The sequence below is a fragment of the Azolla caroliniana genome, unplaced genomic scaffold (assembly GCF_043228905.1).
Source record: "Azolla caroliniana isolate FFs.n. ecotype wild unplaced genomic scaffold, voAzoCaro1.0.p SCAF_4, whole genome shotgun sequence".
NCBI lineage: Eukaryota > Viridiplantae > Streptophyta > Polypodiopsida > Salviniales > Salviniaceae > Azolla > Azolla caroliniana.
In genome coordinates this window covers 24,373,820-24,386,338 of record NW_028230439.1, presented here as the reverse complement: position 1 = coordinate 24,386,338, position 12,519 = coordinate 24,373,820, and the positions used below count along the sequence as shown (strand labels likewise).

General features: G+C 36.3%; 2 protein-coding genes across 2 annotated transcripts; one reads left to right on the top strand and one right to left on the bottom strand.

The window, feature by feature from the left end:
• Window positions 1-662: 662 nt before the first annotated feature.
• On the top strand, window positions 663-4,146 carry LOC147865563 (ARM repeat superfamily protein). Its single transcript, XM_087318397.1, has 7 exons — window positions 663-969; window positions 1,537-1,628; window positions 2,317-2,467; window positions 2,579-2,706; window positions 2,944-3,102; window positions 3,450-3,632; window positions 3,871-4,146. Exons 1-7 carry the CDS (start codon window positions 717-719, stop codon window positions 4,069-4,071), a joined length of 1,167 nt encoding a protein of 388 aa, XP_087174523.1. The 5' UTR covers window positions 663-716; the 3' UTR covers window positions 4,072-4,146.
• A 1,397-nt stretch (window positions 4,147-5,543) lies between these two features.
• Window positions 5,544-10,285, bottom strand: LOC147865562 (uncharacterized). Its single transcript, XM_087318396.1, has 7 exons — window positions 10,178-10,285; window positions 9,629-10,028; window positions 8,361-8,651; window positions 8,030-8,272; window positions 6,912-7,036; window positions 6,474-6,572; window positions 5,544-6,173 (listed from the first exon to the last, which is right to left on the bottom strand). The coding sequence occupies exons 1-7, from the start codon at window positions 10,213-10,215 to the stop codon at window positions 5,756-5,758; spliced, it is 1,614 nt and encodes a 537-aa protein (XP_087174522.1). The 5' UTR covers window positions 10,216-10,285; the 3' UTR covers window positions 5,544-5,755.
• Window positions 10,286-12,519: the final 2,234 nt, after the last annotated feature.

Genomic DNA, 12,519 nt, shown 5'->3' with positions numbered 1-12,519 from the left:
TGCATTTGTTATTACTCGAGACGCCATTGATGCAAACACTGTCTTGAGCAATCAACTTTATTCATCTATCGTGTAAAGGGCCAAAGTGTTCATTATCTCTCAAATCAAGCTCATTTTCTTCATCTGCATAAATTATCCTAAACATTCATCATTTCTCGTAAGTTTCTCTTGGAATCAACCTTCCTCCCTCTGCAATTGATTTCTTTTTCTTCGGTTTCTTAGAATGCTCGTAAACAATCATTATTTCTAGAGATGGCCCCAATGTCAAGTTCCCTCTCTCAAGCAATTCACTACATACATACATACATAATACACACACACACACACACACACACATACATACATCACACATACAGTACACACACACACACACATACGTACGTACATAATACACACACACACACACACACACACACATACATACATACATACATATATCACACATACAGTACATACACACACACACACACACACATACAAACATACATACAAACATACATACAATGTACATGTGTGCGATTATTCGAACAATTATTATGTGGCCTCCATTTATTGGTCTCTTTTTGAGGGCATTTTGAAGGAATAAATGAAAAACGAGGAGGGGTATATACCGAAATAGTGCAAACTTGTTTCTTCTTCTTCTTCTTCTTCTTCTTCTTACACCTCTTCAAGCTCTAGGGGCAGAGGCAGGGGTAGAGGCACAGAGAATCAGTGAGATGGCTCTTCTGTCACGCCTTGCCATCCTCTTTCTTCTTCTTCTTCCCTTCGATTTCCTGTTTCTCTCTCTTCCTCTTGCCCTTTCCTTTGCAGAAGAAAACGAAGAACATCCATTCAATCGATCCTCACTCACGTGGCCCACTAACACCGTCGATAACTTCCAAGCTTTGCATGATTCGGACGACATAATCGAAGGCCGCGATTCTCTGGGGGGTTTTGGCTCCATCGATTCCATGCTGCAATGGGCCATCGGTATCACCTACGCCTTTCATTTCTCTCATTTTCTCTCTTATTCCTTATTTTCTTAGGACGAGCTAAAAAGATTCATCTTCAATTTTTTGGATGAACTAAATAATGTTCAGAAGAAATGGTCCCGAGAGTAGTGTAACTTCCTCGTGGATGAAGAAAATGTTGAGGAGTAACTGAGTTCGTAAGTTGTATTTAGGTCGAACTAAATGTTCGGAAAACACCCACGTAATTTGATGCCATCGTTGGTTGATGAATTAAATGCTCGAAATGAGTTTTTTTGTGTAATTTGTACTCGGGAATTAGGATGGACTCGAAATTGGATATGAGGGGTTACTGCATGTGATTGCTCTTTCATGTCATAGAAGGACTGTGAATATGCATTACAAATTTTAAGGATGTTAGTTTGTAGGCAAATATAGTATTCTAAATTCTCGTTCATTACTGGCCTTTATAGAATCATTATTGAAGGTTCATGTTGAACGAGGCTTAATATTTCAAAATACTACACGAATCTTGTCATTGTTTTTCATTTAACTTTCGTTTACATGTTTTATACATTATGTGTTTTAGGGCATTCAAATCCAGATACCTTGAAAGAGGCGGCACAAGATGTTCAAAACCTTGCCCCTTCTGAAATGGAGATTCGGCGGACTGCAATCCAGGTACGTGATTATGTCCTTTGTGTTGATTCAAAGCTGTAAGAAAGAAGTATCACGCTATTACTTGGGTTTGGTTCTAATGTAGAAAGTTAAATAATGCTAGTACAAAGAGCCCAGCTAGTGGAGAAATGTTTAAAATTTAAGTTAAATGGTTGCAAGTATTCTGTTTGGAACTTGATTTTGTTCATTGCACCTTTAGCTTATCAAAACACCTGGTATAGGAAGCAAAAATGAAAACTACTGAGTGATACTTGGTATAGGATTTTTGATGTAAATAAAAATTGAAGTGATATGATGTTAGTTAAAAAGAAAGAAAGAAAAGTCTAAAGAGGATCTGAACATTCCCCAAATAGACAGACTTCAGGTGATTAATGGCATAGAAAGTTTTATACAGCATTATTTATAGGAGTTACTTTGTTTAAGCTTGGAGGAAGAACTAAATGTAATAATGCAAGGGAACATAAGCTTGGAGAAGGACTGAATGCAATAATGCAAGGGAACATGGTTGATAACATTTTCATGTAATTATTGCCATGTTGTACTGTTGAAAAATGATGATATCAAACCCTGATTGAATATGGAATGTTGTTGATGTTCAATATCAAATAAATGCAGTTCATCTTTCTGATAGTTCAGCAATTTGTGTCAAAGTAGTTAATAGTTTATACGTATTTTCCTAAATGGATCTCAGGAACTTATGGACTCACTGAGAATGCCATCAGATGCAGATCTGATGAAAATAGCGGTTGCAGATCTTCAGAACTCTTCTTCACCAGACAAAAATAGGCAGCGAGCATTGCAAGAGCTTTTGGAGCTGGTGGAACCCATTGATAATGCAAATGGTATGGCCACAAGAAAATTAAAATTAGTTATTCAGCTGGTGTTCTCTGTTGATAGTCTGTAGAACATGTTGGTGAACTTGTTTTAAAATGCTTCCTTTGGTGCAACTGCAGATTTACATAAGCTAGGGGGCCTCTCAGTAGTAGTTGAAGAACTTGATAGACCAGAAGAGGAATTGAGAGTACTGTCAGCATGGATACTGGGAAAATCAAGCCAAAACAATCGCTTGTTGCAAGATCAGGTTATTGATTATGATACCAATCATCACACTCCACACTCCACAGTCTTTTTAATATAGTCCATGAGCTGGTTCAAAATCAAGGGTGTTGATGTGTATAAATGACTACACAATCCTTCTAATATACTTATAACATATTCTCACTGTATTAAAGTCTCAAAGATCCGTCTTCTGGCATTTTGTAGTCAATGCACTTTTAATATTTCCTATTTGATTTACAATGCTATCCTTATGTTTTAGCTTCTTGAACTTGGAGCCCTTCAAAAGCTAATGCAAATGGCCCAGTCAAGCTCTGCAGAAGAGGCTGTGAAAGCTCTTTATGCTGTATCGGCGATTATCCGGAGTCATCCGTTAGGTCAAGAAACCTTCTATGTCCAAGGAGGAATGTCGTTATTGGAGGTATGCAAAAGTAATTAAATTGTTGACTTTGTCCAATTAGGCTGAATTTCATTGTGCTGTTTTTTAACGATTAATGCAATGTCGATTAACACGCTGATCTGGCTTTCTGTTAGTCTTCCTCTGCTTTCGTATCTTTATTAACTATATTTAGAAGGTACACTATGCTTTTTTTGGTGAGGGAGGGTATGTAGTCATACTTCTCAAACTACTAAGGTTAAAATTTGATATTATCCCTGATGCAAACTTGATACATTTTGATATTTCTTATACTATTGCTAATAGGTTTAATGCTATGAGGGAGGAATGTTGTACATTTGAAATTTCCCTAATACTCATGCTCAATGCAGAATTTGATGAAGAATGCAAGAAGTGATGTGCGTATCCACCGAAAGTCTCTTTTCCTGGTTGCTGACTTGGCAGAACAACAGAAGGAGATCGGCGGGGTCCTTGCTAAGTACACTCCCAGCAAAGGCTATCTTATGTCTGTTGTGAGCCTGGTGGTAGCAGAAGACCTTGACACTCAGGAAAAGGTTAAGAAAAGATTCAGAATTTTTTTTTAATGTTGCATGATTGTGTTGGGATATCTTCCCAAAATTCTCTCTGTTTTGCAAGATTTTTTCACAATATTCTGTCTCCAAAACAAATCTCATTGTTTTCTGAGGATTCCTTTCTCTAGTATTGCTTTCGCAATATTGTTTTTCTAGCACATCTGCCAAAAAAGGAAAAAAAGGAGATCTGAATTTTTTTGTTGTGAACCTAAAATTGCAGGCTTTGATGGCAATTCACAGCTTGAGCAATTTGAGTCGAAAAATTCACAATATGCTGAGACATGAATGTGGGGTCATATCTGCTCTGCAAAAGCTGCATTTACAACTAGGCAAACTACTAAAGGCTGCTGATCAGTTAGATTTTGTGGTTGATTTACAATCTCGATGTCGGGATTTGATGATTATGTTTTCAGAAGATTGAGAGTAAAAAAAACAATCAAGAATGAAAATTTTGTATACTGGTTGGCGAATAGAAAATTCTTCAATTCTGAGACAATTTAGTTGATTTAGTCTTCACAATTGTTAGCCAAGATAATACAGTAATTAGATTGTGCTAAACCATTAGATACATCATTGTGAATGTACATAAAATCATCTATAATGTGCCAGGTAAGTCGGTATGTATATTAGGTGCCGCCCTTCATTCTTTTCACTATTCATCACCCATGTTTTGGTTCTTTATTGTTTGGAGGACACTGAGATGACTGTGACTTTTTCTCTGTTTTTATCAGGGTTGCCTGATGTTTTGTAAAAAGAAGTATAACATAAAACCCTAAAAAACGTGATTTGCTCAATCAGGGCAGAGATGGTTCAAATCTCAAATAGAAACAAGCTTGATGTTTCTTATAAGTCTTCATTCACACCTGAAGGCTTGTAACTACCAGTGTGCAGGTTTATAACAAACAGGGAGACCGTTTCTACTTGAGCTTACAAATTTACTTATTTCAAGTTTAAGATTTCGAAGAATACAACCTCTTGAATCAAGGGACAACAAAGTGGTTATATCTGATGACTGACATGGATGTTTAATTGTTGTATGTGTTGTATATAGGCATTACTTTTCACCTTGTACTTGATATTAAGAATCTGTGTCTTGTTTTATTCTTGGTCATTTATGAGGTGTCAATGCCTCTTCAGCACAAGGTAGTTGCTCCTGTGATATATACATACACATAATACATACATACATACATATATATATTCGATATTCTTGGTAGGGAAAATAATGCTATAGGTTGAGTACGAGTAATCAGGAAAACAAAATGTTGAAGAATGTTTTTGAGTTTTTAGCCTCGAGTGATTTTTGTGGGCAGCATCTGAAATGTCAAAAGACTAACCTTTTTGTCTCTTCACTGATATATATATATATAGCTTGATTTACAACCAAACTCATGCATAGGCTAACTCCAAGATCCCTAATGAGCAAAACCTACATCATGTGCGAGTTCTACTAGTATGCAATGTCATTTTCAAACTAATGTAGGGATTCATCACATGAACTTGTGATCTCTGCCAAAAATCCTCAGCAATGAAGCTGCATCAGTATCTCTTTTAAGATGCACGTTTTTGTTATTTCAATAATCCACTCTTCTTGATGCAAGATAGACATAATTTAGAAGAATTCCCATTTGGAGTTGAATTTTGATGATTGCATTTTCATGTTTCAAAGGCTTTAAAGACAATCTTTGTTTAGCATAATTAAAACTTGAATTCAACTATTATGCTTGTAAAATATTTGAGAATAATTTACTTTTGATATATTCCAAATATGAATAAATCTCAAACAATATTATATAAGAGGGCATTGCATACAAATTGAGGTCAAACCAAGAGAACTCAAGATTGTGTTTAAAGCCTTTCGCATAATTAAAACTTCAACTAAAACTATCATGCTTGTAAAATATTTGAGATTAATTTATTTCTGATATATTCCAGATATGAATAAATTCCAAATAAGAGGGCATATGTTTGGTGCCATTTTGCCGATCGCATACAACTCAAGTTCAAACCACGAAAATAATGAATCTTTTTGAGAGCAGTCTAATAAAAAAACAGGTGACGAACATTGCTAACTTTTTCAGCTGATATTCTACCCAATGTCTTTCTCATTGTGATAAACTATCCACAAGACCTAAGAGCTCTTCCCTCTCGTTTGAGCTCATTGGCAAGGCTAGCAAAGTGTTCCGAGCTCTGGTATCTGGTGTAAGCCCTAATGCAACCATATCTTTGAAGCAAGCAATGGCTCTATCAAAACTCCGTTGTCTTCCGAATGCTTGAACCATCATAGTAAAGATAGTTTGGTTAGGTTTAAGTTGACGCGCAAGCATTTCCTCATACTTCTTTACCATGTTATCTAGGTCTCCTTGCTCAGCATAGCCTTTGATAAGAGTGCCATATGTTACCTGGTTTGGTTCAACTCCCCCTACTTTCATTCGTTCTATAACCCGCGCCGCTTTTTCCATGTTTGATACATTAACATATCCATTCATTAGAGTAGTGAAAGTGTGCACATCTGGCCTGCATCTGTAATTGACCAAGTAGCATTAGGTTATGGACCACGTAGCTCCATCCTCCAAAACTTTAAAAAATGATCCTAAATATTTTCAAGAACTTCAAAAAGCATCTCTAACCCTTTTGAAAACCAAGAAAGGCATCATAACTCTCCTTTAAAACACACAAAGCCTTGTAAACCCCTAAAACCTTGCAAAACACTCTTAAAGAGCATTGAAAACCCTAAACCATTTCAGAAGAATCATGAAAAGAGCCTAAACCCTTTTAAAAACTTATAAAAAGTCAATCGGGAAGAAGAAAATGTTTTATTACCTTTCACGTTTCATTTCTTTGAGTAGCGATTCAGCCTCGTCCACCATTTTGCAATTCGCATATGCGTCCATCACCACATTGTATACAGTCCGGTTTGGCCTGCATACAATCAACGCCAAACAATCTATGGCTCAATACTTAATTTAAACAAGATAGTTTGTGTTGAAGCATATAAACTGTAATGCCAAAACAGAAATATATAAATGTGATTGCGTTGCGTTAAAGCATATGCTTTTATAACCTTGAGACAGGCAATGGGTTCACGTTTTTAAAAATGGGTCTAATGTTCCATTCATCAAATTCTTCACTTTAACACCATGACAATAACTGTTTTAAATAACACTTTTGTTCCCCAAAAAACGGCTTGACAAATTCCTTTTCCACAATCCAAGAGCTGAAAACGGTGATGATAAAGAATTCAAACTTTCAATCACATACTTGATTCCGGAAGCAATCATGGTCTTGAAGAAATATTGTGCTTCCTCACCCCGTCCAGCCTTAGCAAAGGCACGCAATCGAGAAGCATAGCTAAAAACATCGGGCTCAAAATTGGCACGCTGCATCTGACATGATCAAATACCTGTCAGGATATGGCAAAGAAAGCTATACATCAGAGCACCTCTGCTACTTGAAACTAACTGTAGTCCATTCATTTATAATCCTATATCATAGACCAACAAGGGTTTCCACGCATGATATGTTCAGATTGAAATCATTATGAATTAAACACTATAATATGTTGGAGAGATATAAGAAGGATTTCTATATAATGAATCAAACACTACAGTGTATTCATCCGGTTGGGTTGTTGACATAAGAAAATGGTTTAGAAGATGGGGTATGGAAAATCTTTTAGACCTTTCGGGTGATACTGTGTAGTATGTAATGATTGAGGAAAGGCTGGTGTAATCATTAAGGATGAAGTGAGAAGATGCATAGAGGACAAAGCTAGAATACTACATTGCAAATGTCAACCCCAAATGTTGGTCTCAATATAAAGCAAGAATGCCTATTGATTGTATCCAACCTTATCTCATTACCAATATGAGTTGTAATGCTCATAGAGCCCTTACGCTACTTCGCACTCGATCTCACAGGTTAGGTATTGAAGTTGGCATCATGGCATCAAAATGTAACGAATTTGAAAGCATGTAAAGTATGCAATGAAGGCATGGTAGAGGATGAATGTCACTTGCTCTTCACATGTTCGCCATATAGCGCAATTCGTTCAAGATGTGCTGACATACTAAGAGGGAGTGATAACTTAAGTGCCATACTTAAGACACAATCTAGAAGGTTGAGCTCATATGTGTATGCTTTAGTCACACATAGAGACTTTGTACTTCAATTTATAAATACCCCTTTTTAGGATGGAGACACATATCAAGAACACATGTATACTTTGGTCCCATAGGTCAAAATTGGTCTCTTTATGGACGATAAAAATTGTAATTGTAATTCTAATATCAGTCTCTACAAGTTTATGATTGAGATGAATTAATAACTATGTGATTAAACTACATAAGAAGGCTTGGGGTTAACTCTTTGACCAATACCTGTCGGAAGACACTCTCTGTATCTTTCACAGATGGTTGACAAGAAAGCAATGTATTGAAGGTTATGACTGATAATGGAACATCCACGGCTTTCATCTTTCTTGATAGCTTTGCAGCTTCTTCTACCTTTCCGCATTTCCCGTAAGAATGTATCATCAAGTTGAACATCTTTTGATCGGGTTTAACAATATTTTCTTCTTCAATCTTCTGGAATAACCTCTCTGCATCTTCATATTTTTCACCCTAATTCAAAAACGAAACCCAAAAGACAATAAAAATCTGCGAGTCAAAACAATCTCGGACGACCAGAATTGTGTCTAGTTTTTTCTACCTTTACAAAAGCTCCGATCATTGTTTGATATGTTATTTGGGTAGGTTTTGGTCCTTCTTTCATCATTTTGTCAAGGATACCCTCTGCCTCAGAAAAGAGTTTTTTTCTGCCATAAGCTTCAATTAGAGATGTATAAGATGCAACGTTCGGTTTGAAACCTGACTCCTCCATTTTTTTCATCATCTTCTGCACTTTCTCATATTCACCCATTTTTCCATATGCAGCAATAATGAGGTTGTAATCCAGCTCACTGAATGTCCACCAATTCTGCTGTTTGAGCCATTCCAATATCTAGAAAGAGAGCACTTCGTAAAGATGCCATTTTACTCAATAAACCAGAAAGAAAGCATATTACTATAACAAGGGCATCCCCTTATTTATGAAATCATTCCAATCGATTCGGAGTATAATTTCTATATATTGTCATAATTATACAATCTATTGAGAATAGATTAAACTTATACGATGGGCATCTAAATGCATGATGCATCTGACCATCACTTTATTTTATTGTAGGAGTCCAATTGGTGCAAAATTTTAAATGGGAAAAGGTTATTTAATCTAAAGATTATGTTACATACTAAAATATCATGATTCTATTAGTGAATAAACTTGAAAAAATTAGGACTGGCATGGTCATGATATAATTCATTGTGCTGTATTGTGAACTTCCACTTGGTAACAGAAATTCTTCACAGTATGTGCTCCATTGAAGTTAAAGTAGAATTCCCCGCTCAATTAGACTAAACTTTTGGCAGCTAAATCTGTTAAACTTTAAGATAACGGTAAAATCAGGAAATACACTTTGGAAATTGGAGAACAACAGATGTAAGGTCATGTGGTTGTAGCCCCCTGACTACATGTGATCTGCAAACGGACTTTACGAATGTGATAGCGACACATTCGAGGTAATTTGGTTGTAACCCTTCATATTTCCTAAATCTTGAACTTTAGCAAATGGACTTAAGAAAATACAATAACACATATTCAAGGTCATGTCGTTGGAACTCCTCAACTACCTACAATTCTTATATTTCCTAGAGTCCATGTCCTAAAGTGCATTTCATTAGTATATTCTTAACTCGAGCTCAACAAAGACCATCCTAAGAAAAACTGACAAACACACATCATAATCATCTACCCTAAGGGTTAACAAAACCCATCATATTCACCAATCATAATCACCAGAATCATAACAAAACAACAAAAGTACTACCATTCGAGCACAAAACAAAATATGGGAGTAAAGGAGCAAAAAAGAAGCTTACCTCCACAATTGATTTCCAGTCTTTGAGCTTCTTGAATTGCATAAGAGTGCCAACAACCATCTCCTTGGAAAGTTTTCCAGATTTACGATAAGTTCCAAAAACAAGCGAAACCGATCCTGTCTCTTCGATATCTTTCATCACATAAGACCACTGGTTTTCTTCATCACAATTCGGCTTAAATTTACTACTTCTTCCCACTTTCAATGCTATCTTCGCCTTCACCTTTGTCTTCTTATTCGACACCTCAGCTAAATTTGGCGTTGCTTCTTTCAGTCCAGCAGAATGCATGAGAATGAGTCCTCTGGCGTGAATATCATCCACGGGTATGTATGGAGATGAGGTCTTGACAATACCAAGAAAAGACCTAGAAAGGTCCGATTCTCTGATAGTGGATGGAAAACTGAAAGAAAGAAATGGTGGGTCATTTCCATAGTAACACAACAAGTCATATATACATGTGAATGTGTGAGAGATAGAGATGTAGAAACAGGAAAGCAAAGAGAGACAGAGTTGAGGAGTGTGTTTCTCTTTCTGCTTTTTTCTTTTTACCTGAGACTGTGGCGAGGAGCTTCCAGCAGTGTTTTCATGGCGATGGTTCGGACCACGAAGAGGATAAGATTTCTTCAGCTTCTCAAGGGAAGAAATTCTCTGTTTCCATACATCCATTTATATACATATGTATGTATATGCACGCACACACAGAGCATGGTTTTTGGAAATACCAAATATACCCCCCACCCCTTCTCTTTCTCTCTCCCTAATTTATCATAATTCCCCAAATGCCCACCATTAAGGTTGATCATCCCAAAACATGAGGAGAAAAAAGGCTTACCAAAATAACAAAAACTAACCCCCCCCCCCCCCCCCCCCCCCCCTCTCATGAACTTTCCTTTCTTGTCACGAAATGTCCCGCCATTCTCATTATATGTCCATGAATGCCCGCCTGCCTGCCCGCCCGAAAGAGGGTCCATACACGCTACACGAGGAATTACCCTTTTAACGAGTTAAATTTCTATTCCTCCTCTTCCTCTGCCTCTGCCTCTTGAGTGGTACGTGTGGTTGTTTGATGAAGAGCGTGAATTGAGGGGGTAGTTGGGGAAATAATAAACTATGGAAAGGGGTACTTTATTAAAGAGTGTTTGTGTTGATAATTAGTTATTACGTTTTAACCATCAATTAGAATTAATACTTTATTAAAGAGTGTTTCATCCTTCGACACCATCAAAGTAGAAAACTTTTGATGGACAAAATATTGTTAAGTATTGTGCAAAAACATGAGGATGCATCAATAGATAATATTGTTTCCTCATTAGTCCTTACAATGTTTGGTTGGAATTTATTCATCACTGTAAAAATAAGAATAGATGGATTATAATCACCAACCATTATTACAAAGGGCAGATGTTTATATGATTGTTTGGGTTGACTTGAACCTCACTACATAAGCTTTAGTTCATCCATGCAAAGTCTATCAATAGTATTCGACTATGGTCAACTTCATCACATATATGAACATGTCCTTGTTTGACCCTCCTCTCCATGGCATCGTGTAGAACCATTATCAACTACTACTTATCATAAACAAAAAGTTGTTATACCTTTCCTCACCAAAAGTGACAAATCTGCTATCAAGGAAGCCTGGACGTTTAACCACATTTACCAACCCCAAATGAAGACCATAAAATATCATCAATGTCACATTCACCTTGCCTTGGATATTGATACAAACGAATTCAAAGGAAGAATGGTTTACTTCATCTACAAAATCTTGACAACATCTCAAGATGTTGTAATAAAAGGGATAGCTAGTCACTTTTTTAGGCTCCCAAACAACCACTCTGTTGTAGTGTTAAGTATCTCTTAGATATCTCACCAACAATGCTACAATCTAGGGATATGTTGAAGACTCATTATATAAGTGGGACAATATAGAGAAAGAGAATCTAACATTGTAATGGGACAAAATAATAATATTTACAAATCGGTAAACCTTCACATGTGTGAAAGAGACACAATTTTAATTTAGTTAAATAAGGAAGAACTAGAAAGGTGACGTCATAAACCTTCTACAAGGGTTCTTCCTCATTTGATATATCTCCCTAGAGCTAAATATTAAGCCTCTCTCTCCTTAATCATTTCTCTAATTATAAGTTAAAATCCTAATCTTTGTATCCTTAATCACTTATAATTATATTACGTGAACTAATGAAAGATAGACCAAGTTGGTGAATTCTTGCCCCTTTGTTCGTCTATCGAATGCATGAAAACATGGTAAACTCTAATTCACCTCAAGTTTAAAGCCTTGTCTTGTATGTGTGATTAAGTTGAAGAGTAAGTTTGCTTTAGAAGTAACTTTGTGAGTAAGTAGATAGACAGTGATTAACACTCACTCTCACTTGTCTCACTAACAAAAAGGTAAATGATGGTATGTCCATATGGTGGTTCTCAAGAAGAAACCTTGAGAAGAAAGTAGATTTTGGTAAGGATAACGAATCATCTTACACATTGGTCTTTATGGGTTTGTACCAACTCCCACGCTCCCATGTAACTAGTTCCCCACTTATCCTGATTCCTACCCTTAAACCATGAAAACTAGCTTTAGAATTAACTACCAAGGTTTTGTGAGGAAGAGATGCACATTAATACTCTTTAGAGACACCATTATGGTGGAATGATCAAAGCCAATGAAAGTATTTCCCTAAAACCTTTATAATTATACCTATGTGATACCAATTCAATTCTCATTGTGTGCATTAACTAAGAGAGAGATAGTGTATGTTATCATTAAAAGTAAAGAGGAAGAAAACCACAATATCTTGACAATAACATATATAGTTTGAGAAGTACATGAGCCATATGTGTGATTACTTAATGTCAATCTCACATTCCAT